This window comes from Oculina patagonica, chromosome 2, assembly GCF_052425735.1.
Source record: "Oculina patagonica isolate OP01 chromosome 2, crgOcupat, whole genome shotgun sequence".
NCBI classification, from domain to species: domain Eukaryota; kingdom Metazoa; phylum Cnidaria; class Anthozoa; order Scleractinia; family Oculinidae; genus Oculina; species Oculina patagonica.
The window spans coordinates 40,339,575-40,351,520 of record NC_135759.1 but is presented as its reverse complement, the minus strand read 5'-3'; the positions used below and the strand labels follow the sequence as shown (position 1 = coordinate 40,351,520).

Below are 11,946 nucleotides of genomic sequence, written 5' to 3'. Positions count from 1 at the left end.
TTCTTTATTTCACGTTAGCTAACAGGCAGTCAGCGTTTATTTTTTTCCTCCCACAGAAAAAAGGCTGATCGCGTATTCGTCGTCTATCCAATATCTTTTAACTTCCGCTACGTACGTCACAAACCACAAAAAGATCTGTTTCAGCGTGTATTAACAGCAAAGGTGCAAAAACAATTCAATATCTTTTTCAGTTTTGTCGATCGTTCGTTTTTCTTCCTCTCGGACCTACACAGGATAAGATCTTCGGTTGTTTTTTATTTGACCTTAGCTAACGGGTGATCAGCGTTTATTTATTTATTTTTTTTTAAAAAAAGGCTGATCAACCCCACCCTCATTTCTGATCATGATCAACCTTCATTTCTGATCACTTATGATTAAAGGTAAAGTTGAGATCACAGACGAACTGATGACTCAAGATATAGAGTTCTAATGATACATTTTAATTATATATTGTATATACTGCTGCTCTGACTGTGAACGAACGGCTCATTTAACAAATTGACCACATTTTTCCATGGTCTTATAGACCATAGAAATGACGTCAGAAAATGTTCAAAACTCAAGTGGAACCACGAGGCGTTAGCCGAGTGGTTTCACTGCAAAGTTTTGGACATTTTATGGCGTCATTTCTATGGTCTATAAGAGTTTATATAATAACCTGAATTCTACGCGCATTTTGATTGGTTCTTACTTATGATCTATTGGAGTACAGACACATAGATGACGTCACGCGGTGGTGTGACTCGCGCGCTTGATCAGAGTTCATAGTCCAATTCAGAGTTGTCGGCAAAGTTTTTCAAACTTGCGAGGCCACAACAAAGCAAAAACGTTTAGCTTAATTACAAATCTTCAGTGAGAAACAATATGCAAAGCATCGTTCACCTTTCGAAGCATTTAACTGGGCGAAACAAGCTTGAAGAAGACAGTGAATTATTCGAGAAATTATCCAAAATCTTTATGAAAGTTTGACCGATGTTATGCAAAATTATTGGACAACGCCACGCTTCGGTTATGTTTACAGATTTGAACAACTTTCCAAATCGGAATAAAGGTTAGTGTTTTCATTGACTTTCAATTGACCATTTTTCTGTTTATTCAATCGGATTAACAATGCTTCGTGTTAACGAAAATCTCAATAGTGAAATCAAAACAACTCAGCTCATCGATACGGCGGCATTGCTCACACTGAAGTGTGCTGAAGTCTTGTGTTATTATATAAAACAAATAGATTCCATTTTGCCGTGGGTCTGTTCAGTGATCCAGCGTCAATGTGGTATGACATCGCACTCGGCTAGCGCCTCGTGGGCCACTTCTCTGTTCATACCACATTTTGACGTCATCTGTGATCTATTACTGAACAGACGCACGGCAAAATGGAATCTATTTGTTAAGTAGACCATAGAAAAATGTGGTCGATTTGTTTTATACCATAACAAACTCGAACAAGTATTTCTCAAAAGCAATGCCTGACCGTGAAAAAACTTTGCCGGTGGGACGTAAAAATTCCGGTCCGACACGTACGAAAACGACAATGATGCAAAAGAAGATAAACAAGAATTCAAAGAATAACAATTTCAATTACCTTTTCCTCTCTCGTTGAGTGTGTGCCTATCGCTTGAAGCGGGCAAGATTATTTTTCTTTCTGAAGATCTTGTTAGAGCTCATTCACTAAACATCGACAGTCCCCTGCCGGTTTGCTAGCACCGTTCTTCTCAGTTAGACCAATAATTCAAAAGCCTGGTCAATTTTCTTTTGACAGATCACCTAGTAAGTAGAAGTCCAATCCTAAATTCCGAAAACAAATGCGTACTTGATTCAAACAAAACACGATGAAATTCGCTTTCATTCACGGAGACCCCCCCCCGGCCGTCCTCCCCCTCTCCTCACGGGCTCGCCCGTCCGCCCCTCCCTCCCCTCTCGGCCGCCGGCTCCTTCTTCCGCCCACCGTCCCTCTCTGCCCGGGTCAGTCCGCCCGCCGTCCCCTCCCCGCCGCTCCCTCTTGTCTCCTCCCCGTCCCCCCGTCTCTCCTTCTCTCGCGCCCTCCGCCCGCGGCGCGGCAGTCTGGGGCCTCGGGCTGCCATCTGGTGTCCCGGCTCTGGGGGGCTGGACGAGTCCCCCCGGGCAGGAGGCCACCGTGGCGGCGCCACCCGGGCTGCTCGCAGGTGGATGGGCAGGTGGCGCTGCGACTGGAGGCCTGGTACTCTGGGCATGAAGACGAACAACATGCACACACGGAAGGAGTGGCGTTTATGTTAAGCGAGTCAGCAGCAAAGGCCTTGACTGAATGGAATCCAGTGTCACCAAGGATTATCACAGCAAGATTTAACTCCAAGGGCAGAAAGGTCACCATCATAAACTGTTATGCCCCAACTAACACCGCAGCAGATGACCAGAAAGAAGAATTTTATAGTAGTCTCCAAGGTGTTTTATTTTACATACCAAGACGAGACATCAAAATTATTTTGGGTGACTTCAACGCCAAGATAGGTCCTGACAACACCGGCAAGGAGAGGGTCATGGGTTGCCATGGGTTTGGCTGCATGAGCGAAAATATGGAGAACGGTTTACCGATTTTTGTGCTTTCAATGACCTAGTCATTGGTGGAAGCATTTTTCCCCACAGAGCCACTCATAAAGCCACCTGGATATCTCCTGATGGACGAACGGCAAATCAGATAGACCATATTACAATTGCCAGGAAATGGAGATCGAGTTTGTTGGACGTGAGAGTAAAGAGAGGGGCAGACATTGCCTCAGACCACCATCTTCTACTGGGGACCTTTAAGGTGAAACTTAGGGCATACCGCGACCCTTCAGCTAGACCTCACTGCAAATACAACATCCCCAATCTCAGTTGCAGTGAAACAGCGAAGATGTTCAATTGCACAGTAAAGAACAAGTTCTCCGCCCTTGAATTTGTGGATGACGATCTCAACAATCACTGGGCAGGATTGAAAAAGACGTGGCAAGAGTCATGCGATGAAGTCCTAGGTAGAAGGGCCAGTAACCGAAAGGAATGGCTGTCCAACGAAACTTGGTCTCTGATCCTGCAGAGGAAAGGTGTTAAGGAAGATATCAATGGATGCAACGAGCAGGACAGACAAAGGGACTTAACATCACGGTACTGGAAATTAAACAAGGAGGTAAGGAAGAGTGCTAGAAAGGACAAGAAAGAATTCTTCAATGCTCTTGCAACTGAAGCTGAGACTGCAGCAGGGCAGCGTAACATGAAGAGGTTATACGAAATAACTAGAACGATGTCAGGAAAGAAAAGTAAACAGACAAGGCCAGTTAAGAACAAGGAAGGCAGGACCATCTCCACAGAGCCAGAGCAAAGGGCGAGATGCATGGGCAGAACATTTCCATGACATCTTAAATAGACCACCTCCCCTTGTTACGCCAGGCTTTATTGAAACAAATTGACCCCTTCTAACTGTCAGCATCCATCCACCATCCAAAGCAGAGATTGCTAGAGCTGTAAAAAAACTGAAGAATGGGAAGGCAGCAGGACCAGACGGGATTCCGCCTGAAGCACTCAAAATCGATCCTAACAACACAGCAGAAATGCTACATCCACTTTTCCTTAAGATCTGGGAAGTAGAGAAAGTTCCAACAGAATGGAAGCATGGTTATCTGGTGAAGCTGCCCAAAAAGGGAGATCTTGGACTCTGCAACAACTGGCGTGGAATTATGCTTCTCTCCATCCCAAGCAAGGTATTCTGCCGCATTATCCTTGAAAGGCTTAAGGACGCCCTGGACAAACAACTGCGATGTAATCAGGCAGGGTTTAGGAAAGATAAATCCTGCACTGACCACATTGCCACTCTAAGGATAATCATCGAACAATCCAACGAATGGCAGACTCCATTATACATGAATTTCATCGACTTCGAAAAGGCTTTTGACAGTGTTGATAGGAACATCATCTGGCAACTCATGCATCACTATGGAATTCCATCAAAGTTCATCAAGCTGATACAGGACCTATACGAGTCGTCATCTGGTCAAGTCATTCACAACGGGAAGCTGACAGAATCTTTCGAAATGAGCACAGGAGTTCGTCAAGGCTGTTTGTTGTCTCCGATGATCTTCATCATGGTGGTCGATTGGATTATGAAAGAGGTGGAAGATCAGGGTAAGACAGGAATCCAATGGACACTAACAACTCAACTCCATGATTTGGATTATGCAGACGACATATGCCTTCTTTCCCAAAAACTACAACATATGCAAGCCAAAACCAACAACCTGGCACAGATTGCAGAGACAACCGGCCTCAAGGTGAGCAAAGAGAAAACCAAAGTGATGCGAACCAAAAGCAAGCAGCGGGGCAAAATTAAGTTGAATGGCGAGGATCTGGAAGATGTCGAAAGTTTCACTTATCTAGGCAGTATCATCACAGTCACTGGAGGAACTGAGGAGGATATGAAGTGCAGAATTGGTAAAGCGAGACTGGCGTTCAACATGCTTAGACCAGTCTGGAATGCCTCCTCGATTTCCACCAAAACCAAGTTGCGCATCTTCACCACTAATGTAAAAGCTACGCTTCTCTATGGCTCAGAGACCTGGAAAGTGACACAAGCTCTATCAAATAAGCTACAAAGCTTTGTCAACAAGTGCCTCAGAAAGATCCTCAAGATTCACTGGCCAGAAAAGATCAGTAACAAAGAACTTTGGAGCAGGACAGGACAAGAGCACATACCAACTGAGATAGCAAGAAGGAAATGGGCTTGGATCGGCCACACACTAAGAAAACCAGGCACTGACACCACCAAGCAGGCCTTAAAGTGGAATCCGCAGGGGAAAAGAAAGGTGGGAAGACCTGCTAAGACCTGGAGAAGATCAACTGAGGAGGAGTTAAAGAAAGCTAACATCAGCTGGAACGCAGCAGAGAAGGCGGCAGCAAATAGAGTTCGGTGGCGAAGCATTGTTGACGCCCTTTGCTCCACCAGGAGCCTAAAGGAATAACTAACTATAAACTCTTATCGGCCATAACCGATAACTTTTTGATAACTTTGATAACTTTGGACCAATCAGCGCGCGAGAATTCTCTCGGTTATGGTATAATATTTCATGGTGATTTACTGATAATAAATACTACTTGTACATACATGTCGGATACATGCTAATGTTAATTTTAACATGTATAAAATTTCACTTCATTAATATTGCTGGAAAGTAACTTTACACAAGAACTACTTTTTAATTGCCTTACTGTGTGAGATTCGGAGATGCTCGATTTATTTGAATCTCCACAATCCCCCTCCCTCCCAAACCAACCCCTAAACCTACTAAAGTGGACAGTCCGTTTTGGAAAAGTAAAAAAAGCTTTTTAAAATAACCACATTATTTAATGATTCTTCATCAAAAGAATAACTAGGATGATATCTTGGCCTGAAATTCTTCATCATAAAATGTTTGAAATCAAATGAGCGCCGACCCTATTCCAATAAGCGATCCCATTGCGAAAAAGCAATTCAAGACGTTGACATTGACATAAAATTTTAAAACTGATCAGACACGGCGCGTAAATTATGTAGTCCTTCTTTCTTAGCTGATCATAATTTTGATATTGAACAAGCGAGTGACGTTGCGAATTCCCATTGTTACAGTTCTTAAGTTACAGTATCTGTCGTTGTTTATTGAAATGCTTTATCACATTGCGATGTTAATGTCAAAAAGAAGAACCCTCTCTTGTGCTACCAAAAGTAAATAAGTGCCTGGTCGCTAAATCGAACCATTGCCTCCAGGTATTTAAATCAATATGCGAGTGACAATTAAAGCATTACTAAGTTATATTCTCTAATGAGAAAGAAAAAGATCTAAAGGAACGTCCCAATACAAATCGTGTTCAGTCACGACAGAAGTTCTTTATTCTCATCTTCTTGTCCAGCGATGATTTTTTCCGGTATCTTGCGGCAGCTCCACAGCCTTCCGGCGGCAATCTTGGCTCCTTGGTAAAAGCCCGGATAGTAGTAGGCACACACTGCAGTGAATATTATGGTCTGCCCGTAGATCAGCAGACGAGGGATGAAGGAAAAGATAATCTGGTGCCCAGGCCACATTTTGAAATCTCCGCCGGCGATCTCAGTAAGACGAGCTGGACTGGTACAGATAAAGATGGTGAATGCGAGAGCAATGCATATCGAGCGCAGATTCATCTTGAATTTACCACCAACGTCATCCGGGCCTTGAGAGAAAAAATATATCTTTCATTAAAGGGCGTTTACTTAAAGTAAAATCTTGTGGATCCAGCGACTGGCGTGAATAGTAATTTGTGATCATTTTTGACTGGCAGTCTGTTATCTTTACAGTTAGTTGACATTTTCGTATTACTTTTTTAAAATGAACAAGTTCACAATCGATAACTTTCCTACGTAACGAAAAAAGGGAATGACTGGGTCATTTTTGGGTCACTGGGACTGGGAATCACAAACAAATAAGCAAAAGAACTAGGCTGGGATTTGGAAAATCGGGACAACTGAGAAACGGGATTTTATATTCCCCTTCAGGACCCTCTAAACCATCGCTAGAATCGCGGACATTGAAGTAGGCGATTTTGATGCATCCATTCCGCCGCCTGGTTCGCTGTTCGGCCTGACTGGCTCTTCATCGGGTACTCAGCCCACATTTGTGGTGGCCACTGGTCATTTCCTGATAGGGCAGTCTACGATGGCTGCGGCATTGGAGCACGGCGAATCGGCTCCAGCGGATGGGATTTCAGGACTCCGCCGTGTGTTTACAGTCATGGTTTTCTCGGCAAGATATCTATCGGAAGGATAGTCATTTGGTGAGTTAGATTCAGTATAGTTTTATCCCTTTCACATTTTTTCATCACTTCTTGCCGATTCCCGTTTATAAACTTTAAGTTCGTTTCCCATACATTTCTCCTCTACGCCTTATAATTTTGGTCTCAAAACTGTTCGCAGAAAACGTTCATGAATAAAATGAAATTCGAGTCTCACTTCATTCTTACATGGTTCTATACATCAATCTATTGTGTTCCCTTTCACATTTTTACATTTGTTAATTGTCAAGAAAATTCATTTCATTCTCCATCATTTTCTTTGTTCTTGCGTTCCTTCTCGGTCCAGGACATAATTCCGGACTCGGAGGTCCGCGATTTCTAGAGATGATGACTGCAAGTTTGTTTTAAGGTTAAGATAAAGGCCTTGTTCTTACCAGCTTTGTCAATGGCTTCATAGTCTGGATGCTCGCCGTACTTGTTGCTGTAAAACCAAATCGCGATCAGAGGCAAAATGGCCACGTACAGCTGTTCGCTCCACTGAAACATCCACATCCTTCCCAAACTGTTCTTCATTACTTCACAGCGTATGCACCCCTCCGGCGTCTTTACGATGGTGGTGGTAAGTAACAGCGGGCACATGAACACCAGTGATATAATCCAAGTGCTTGTGCAGCTGAACGGCATGGCAGGGAAGCCGAATGGTGCGAAAGTATCCCGTACCATGTTCAGGACGTGGGTTGCTATGGCAACGTATAGGGCTCTCTCAACAAAAAAGTGCAACCTGCGCAGATAAATTTAAGGGGTTTGGCAAGTCGTGTCTACTTAATATTACATAGCTTGATGAAGACACGAGAGGGAATTTAAGAGAATTTCAAATTATTATAAACTCCCTCGAGCGTTTGGATCAGGTTAGTTAAGCACTGGAAGCAGTCACTTCGCTATTCTTCGGATGATGGTTGGTATGTCACAGAGTCTTGTTGTACTAACCTCAGAAATCTTCGTTTGTAATTTGAACTGAATTCTGCACTGTGCTTCCTAAAAATTGCATTTTTCTTAGCCAATCAGAATTCTGTATTTTTTCGTGTATTACTAGTTAACAAAACATATTCATAAAAGCAGCATGTGGAGTCTTTGTCTGAATACATAAATTCAGGGAGTGCCAAATTTATATGTCCGAGTAAATTGCATCCAAAAAGCAATTTAACTGCGCTCATACGAGATGTCTCTTTTTAAAAGGCACAAACCATCGGATGTTAATCGACGGAAAATCTTAGCCTGATATTTTAGCCTCTCACTGAAAAGTGATCTGTTATGCAAATTTTTGAGATCTTCCAACAAGTAGTGTATTATTTAGTATATTCTTAACTCGTGAGTAATATGATCAAAACTCTCTCTTTAATTTACAAACTTGTAGTAATGCCACAGACCTTACTTCTACTACTTGAAAGGAAAAGGTTTTCTTTGAATACATCTATGAATGAAAGCGCAAGGCAAAGAGTAACCAAAATATTCGCAGGCGCCTCGAATTTTTAACATAACAGTTTAAAGACAGTTTTTCCGCTAAGCGATTCAAATGTTAATTTGAATCCAAATGTCCAAATGTTAATTCAAATCGTACATCTTGAATAAAGAAAACTTGAGAACAACTTAAAGAAAGCTAAATAATGGAGAATTTCCAAAATTTTGCGGACAGCTTTACTAAATAAAATATTGCCTTCTTCAGATAGCATTTATTTATAATATTAAAGCGCTCAAACAAACGCTCTAAATTATTAAAAAGCTCATTTTGTGTCAAAACAGGCGTCCGCAGTCATATTGCAGCCGACGAAAATTGAAAATATAAATTTTCGTTTTACCTGCAGAAATGCTCCCCGAAATACCACGATCCACCTGAAGCAAAGCTGATGATATCGAGCGGCATACTGATCAACAAAATAACATTTGCGATAGAGTAGTGCACCAGATAATTATTGTAGATCTTAACTTTGCAGCCTTTGTTATTTACCAGCTCTTTGCAGCTCACTAAAATGAACAAAGCATTGCTTGCAAACCCAGCCAGGAATATGGCGAAAAATATCAAGAATTCCACGAGAAGGAATTCGCCACAAGTCGCGGATGGCATGGCTGACGGAGAAGCCGTGGAGGCATAAACAACTTCTGGTAACATTGTTCAACAAAATTATGACAAGCCGAACGGATCACTTTTGACAGCAAAACGGAACAATTAACCGATTCCTTTTCAATATTGTTTTACAAAAAACATATGGTCAAATAAAACGGCTTATTTTGCATACGATCGATTTTCTTCAAACAGTAGCATTGGTGAGTTTTCTTGAACATCTGTTTAATTTGCTAGCATTTAATTTACTGCGCTCGCTGCTTCTGATGATGAAAGGATGATGACACAAGAGAAAAATCAATCTTTCAAAAAACTAATTGAAAAAGAAAAGTAAAATCTATCCAGGACGCCAGTGATATTTTAAATATTCACGCCGGGCTCATCAGATCCCGGTAACTTATCCCCCCTCTGTAGGGGTAATCATGTTGTGAAGGATGCAAAAACCGGCGGGAGGGGAGGGTAAGGAACAAGATGGAGACTTCCAACCTCGTCCCCAGGGCACTTTTCCCTTTGAAGCCGGGGAAAGCGCCATGTGGACGGGGTTGGGAGTCGGTAGGAAGACCAGTTTTAGGACAACATTATTTTTCTTCTCCAGCCAGCTGAAGCTCAATCATCAGAGTATCGGGAAACTGCCTGATAACTGAAGCCAGCGGCTGCTATAACTAAATAGGCTGCGCGGGAAATACCGTATTCATTCGATTAAACGCCTCCCTCGAATAAACACCGCATCACGATGCCGCGTTTATTCGAATAAAAGACACAAAAAGCAAATTCGCTTTTTTTCACGATCCCATAATACATCTTGTTTACCCCCCAAAATTTTTGCATAAGCATTGTTTTCAATTTCTCTTGGGACGATTGTACGTCATTGTAAATCTCAAGAGAAATTGAAAACAATGCTTATGCAAAAATTTTGGGGGGTAAAAAAGATGTATTATGGGAACGGTGAAAACAGCGAATGCAGTAATAATCGAGTTTGAGCTGGCCTAAAAAGGTTATTTTCCTTGATTGCAACAATGTTTAAGATATTGAAAACGACGTTTCAGACAAGCACTTAACATGTTCCTGTTTTTTAATATTCTAATGTACCACAACCATACTATTATAAACCACTGAATGCAATGGTCACACGACACATCTTCACGGCCTGGCCAAGACCTGTACGCATGCGCACAGCCTATTACCCGTGGAGTGGCAGCCATGGACAGCTGTTTCGTCCTTGTAAGGACTCAACAGCATGGCATTCTAAACGGTATCCGGGCAACTCGCCCCCCGGACAACTAGCCCCAGACAACTAGCCCCCAATCTGGACGACTAGCCCCCACTTTCTGGACGACTAGCCCCCACTTTCTGGACGACTAGCCCCCTACCTTATTCTGTGTTTAAAAGATGAAACTTGTAACACCTCTTCTTGTACTCTACTCTAGTTGCTTATACTCTTCTTCGACAAACTGAAATGCATTTTGCTTCGATCGTAAATATGGTCGCCATATTGAATACGAAACACTGGAACCCAGGCTATCGCGAGCCTGAAAGCTGCTTTCACAAACTTTATCGCTTTCACGATCGACTTAAAATGACGCAGAAGAACGAAACAATCTTGCTTCACAAACTTTATCGCTTTCATGATGGACTTAAAATCATGAAGAGCTTTATTCAAATCTCTCAAGAACGAAACAATCTTGCTTTCACAGACTTGATCGCTTTCATGATCGTGACGTAGCTCCTTTAACACAAAATTTCAATTGTTCTTTCCAGGTTCAAGAGCTTGGTCTACAAGAAGCCTACAAAAACGACCGTGGGACTAACGAGTTTCTACGAAAGCTGATGGCGTTGCCCTACCTGCCCGCTGATAAGATCCCCAGGAGATTCCAACGCCTGAAACGAGAAGCCAGCGTCCGTGCTGTCAAAAAAATGGTGAAGTACGTGGACGAAAACTGGGTCAGCAGCGAGTTCTTCCCACCAACCTACTGGAGCGTATTCAAACAGGCGGTCAGGACCAACAACGACCTTGAGGGGTGGCACAACGGACTAAACCGACGAGCGAAAGGCAAAGCCCAGCTGCCCCTCTACACACTGATCAAGCTTCTTCATGAGGAGGCTTTGCTGGTCAACCTCCAGATCCGACTGGTGTCTGACAAGCTGCTCAAGAGACACCAGCGTACGACGTACAAGAAACTGCAGAAACGGCTGTTCGCGCTATGGAAGGAGTACGACGACGACGAGAAGAACGCAAGAGAATTACTAGAGGCCTGTGCTCACCTTGTCAAGCCAATAAATAGAGAAAATTAATAATAAAACACAATTAAAGGCTCTACTGCAGCCAACAAAAACGGCTCCTTTAGGAGCCACCAACAATACAAAAGTCAATGACCAATGATTACTTTCCCTAAGCGCGAGTATCCAACAATTTTCTCCCTGTTTTATAAAGTAGTTTTCATATATCCCTGTTTATTCCTCGCAGAATTGTCTTTTCCCATGGAAAATTTTATAACACCTGCTAAATTTCCCGTCGCGGCTTGTATGCGCCTGCGATACTTCTTTATAAAGAAACCGCAAAATGGCGTAAGATTGCGAATGTCGATGCGAAGTTTATGTAAGAGGTAAATTGGGCAGTCTTTTGTCACCGCAATTCGAATTTCCTTAGCAACACATACAAATAGCAGTTAAAATTCTTATCTCTTCATAGGTTTAGGCAAAACTAAACGCAAAGTTCCAACTAAACATAATAAATTTGTCGCCAACACGAAGCAACTTTATAATCGCTACATATTTCGTGCTCGTGCCCTGCTATCGTAGAATTTTTGGGACATCAAAAGCAAGTCAGAATACGGTAAGCATAAGTAAATTTTATCTTAAGTATTAATGGGGGCTAGTCGTCCAGAAAGTGGGGGCTAGTCGTCCAGATTGGGGGCGAGTTGTCTGGGGCTAGTTGTCCGGGGGGCGAGTTGTCTGACATTATTTTTACCATACTATTGTTTGCAGGAAAAAAATTGAAGTACTATTTCAAAAACGAGTGCGAGTGTTTCATCACGATTTCCAAACACGAGAAAACAGATGAAAGCACGAGGCCGCTTCGG

At 42.6% G+C, this 11,946-nt stretch overlaps 3 protein-coding genes across 3 annotated transcripts; 2 read left to right on the top strand and 1 right to left on the bottom strand.

Annotated features, from left to right (window-relative positions):
• Positions 1 to 2,249: 2,249 nt before the first annotated feature.
• On the top strand, positions 2,250 to 4,967 carry LOC144642375 (uncharacterized). Its single transcript, XM_078501339.1, has 3 exons — positions 2,250 to 2,530; positions 2,623 to 3,234; positions 3,440 to 4,967. The coding sequence occupies exons 1-3, from the start codon at positions 2,250 to 2,252 to the stop codon at positions 4,965 to 4,967; spliced, it is 2,421 nt and encodes an 806-aa protein (XP_078357465.1).
• A 264-nt stretch (positions 4,968 to 5,231) lies between these two features.
• Positions 5,232 to 8,967, bottom strand: LOC144641548 (uncharacterized). Its single transcript, XM_078500572.1, has 3 exons — positions 8,604 to 8,967; positions 7,182 to 7,528; positions 5,232 to 6,189 (listed from the first exon to the last, which is right to left on the bottom strand). Exons 1-3 carry the CDS (start codon positions 8,912 to 8,914, stop codon positions 5,855 to 5,857), a joined length of 993 nt encoding a protein of 330 aa, XP_078356698.1. The 5' UTR covers positions 8,915 to 8,967; the 3' UTR covers positions 5,232 to 5,854.
• Positions 8,968 to 9,337: 370 nt separating this feature from the next.
• Positions 9,338 to 11,158, top strand: LOC144642374 (uncharacterized). Its single transcript, XM_078501338.1, has 2 exons — positions 9,338 to 9,418; positions 10,625 to 11,158. Exons 1-2 carry the CDS (start codon positions 9,338 to 9,340, stop codon positions 11,156 to 11,158), a joined length of 615 nt encoding a protein of 204 aa, XP_078357464.1.
• The last annotated feature ends 788 nt before the right edge of the window (positions 11,159 to 11,946 follow it).

Coding starts and splice junctions, on each gene's coding strand:
- LOC144642375 (XM_078501339.1), top strand. CDS start 2,250: ATGTTAAGCGAGTCAGCAGCAAAGGCCTTGACTGAATGGAATCCAGTG. Junction 2,531..2,622: donor AGGGTCATGGGTTGCCATGG/GTTTGGCTGCAT, acceptor TTTTCCCCACAG/AGCCACTCATAAAGCCACCT. Junction 3,235..3,439: donor GGGCAGCGTAACATGAAGAG/GTTATACGAAAT, acceptor TCTAACTGTCAG/CATCCATCCACCATCCAAAG.
- LOC144642374 (XM_078501338.1), top strand. CDS start 9,338: ATGGAGACTTCCAACCTCGTCCCCAGGGCACTTTTCCCTTTGAAGCCG. Junction 9,419..10,624: donor GTGGACGGGGTTGGGAGTCG/GTAGGAAGACCA, acceptor TGTTCTTTCCAG/GTTCAAGAGCTTGGTCTACA.
- LOC144641548 (XM_078500572.1), bottom strand. CDS start 8,914: ATGTTACCAGAAGTTGTTTATGCCTCCACGGCTTCTCCGTCAGCCATG. Junction 7,529..8,603: donor TTCGGGGAGCATTTCTGCAG/GTAAAACGAAAA, acceptor TTATCTGCGCAG/GTTGCACTTTTTTGTTGAGA. Junction 6,190..7,181: donor TGAAGCCATTGACAAAGCTG/GTAAGAACAAGG, acceptor TTTTCTCTCAAG/GCCCGGATGACGTTGGTGGT.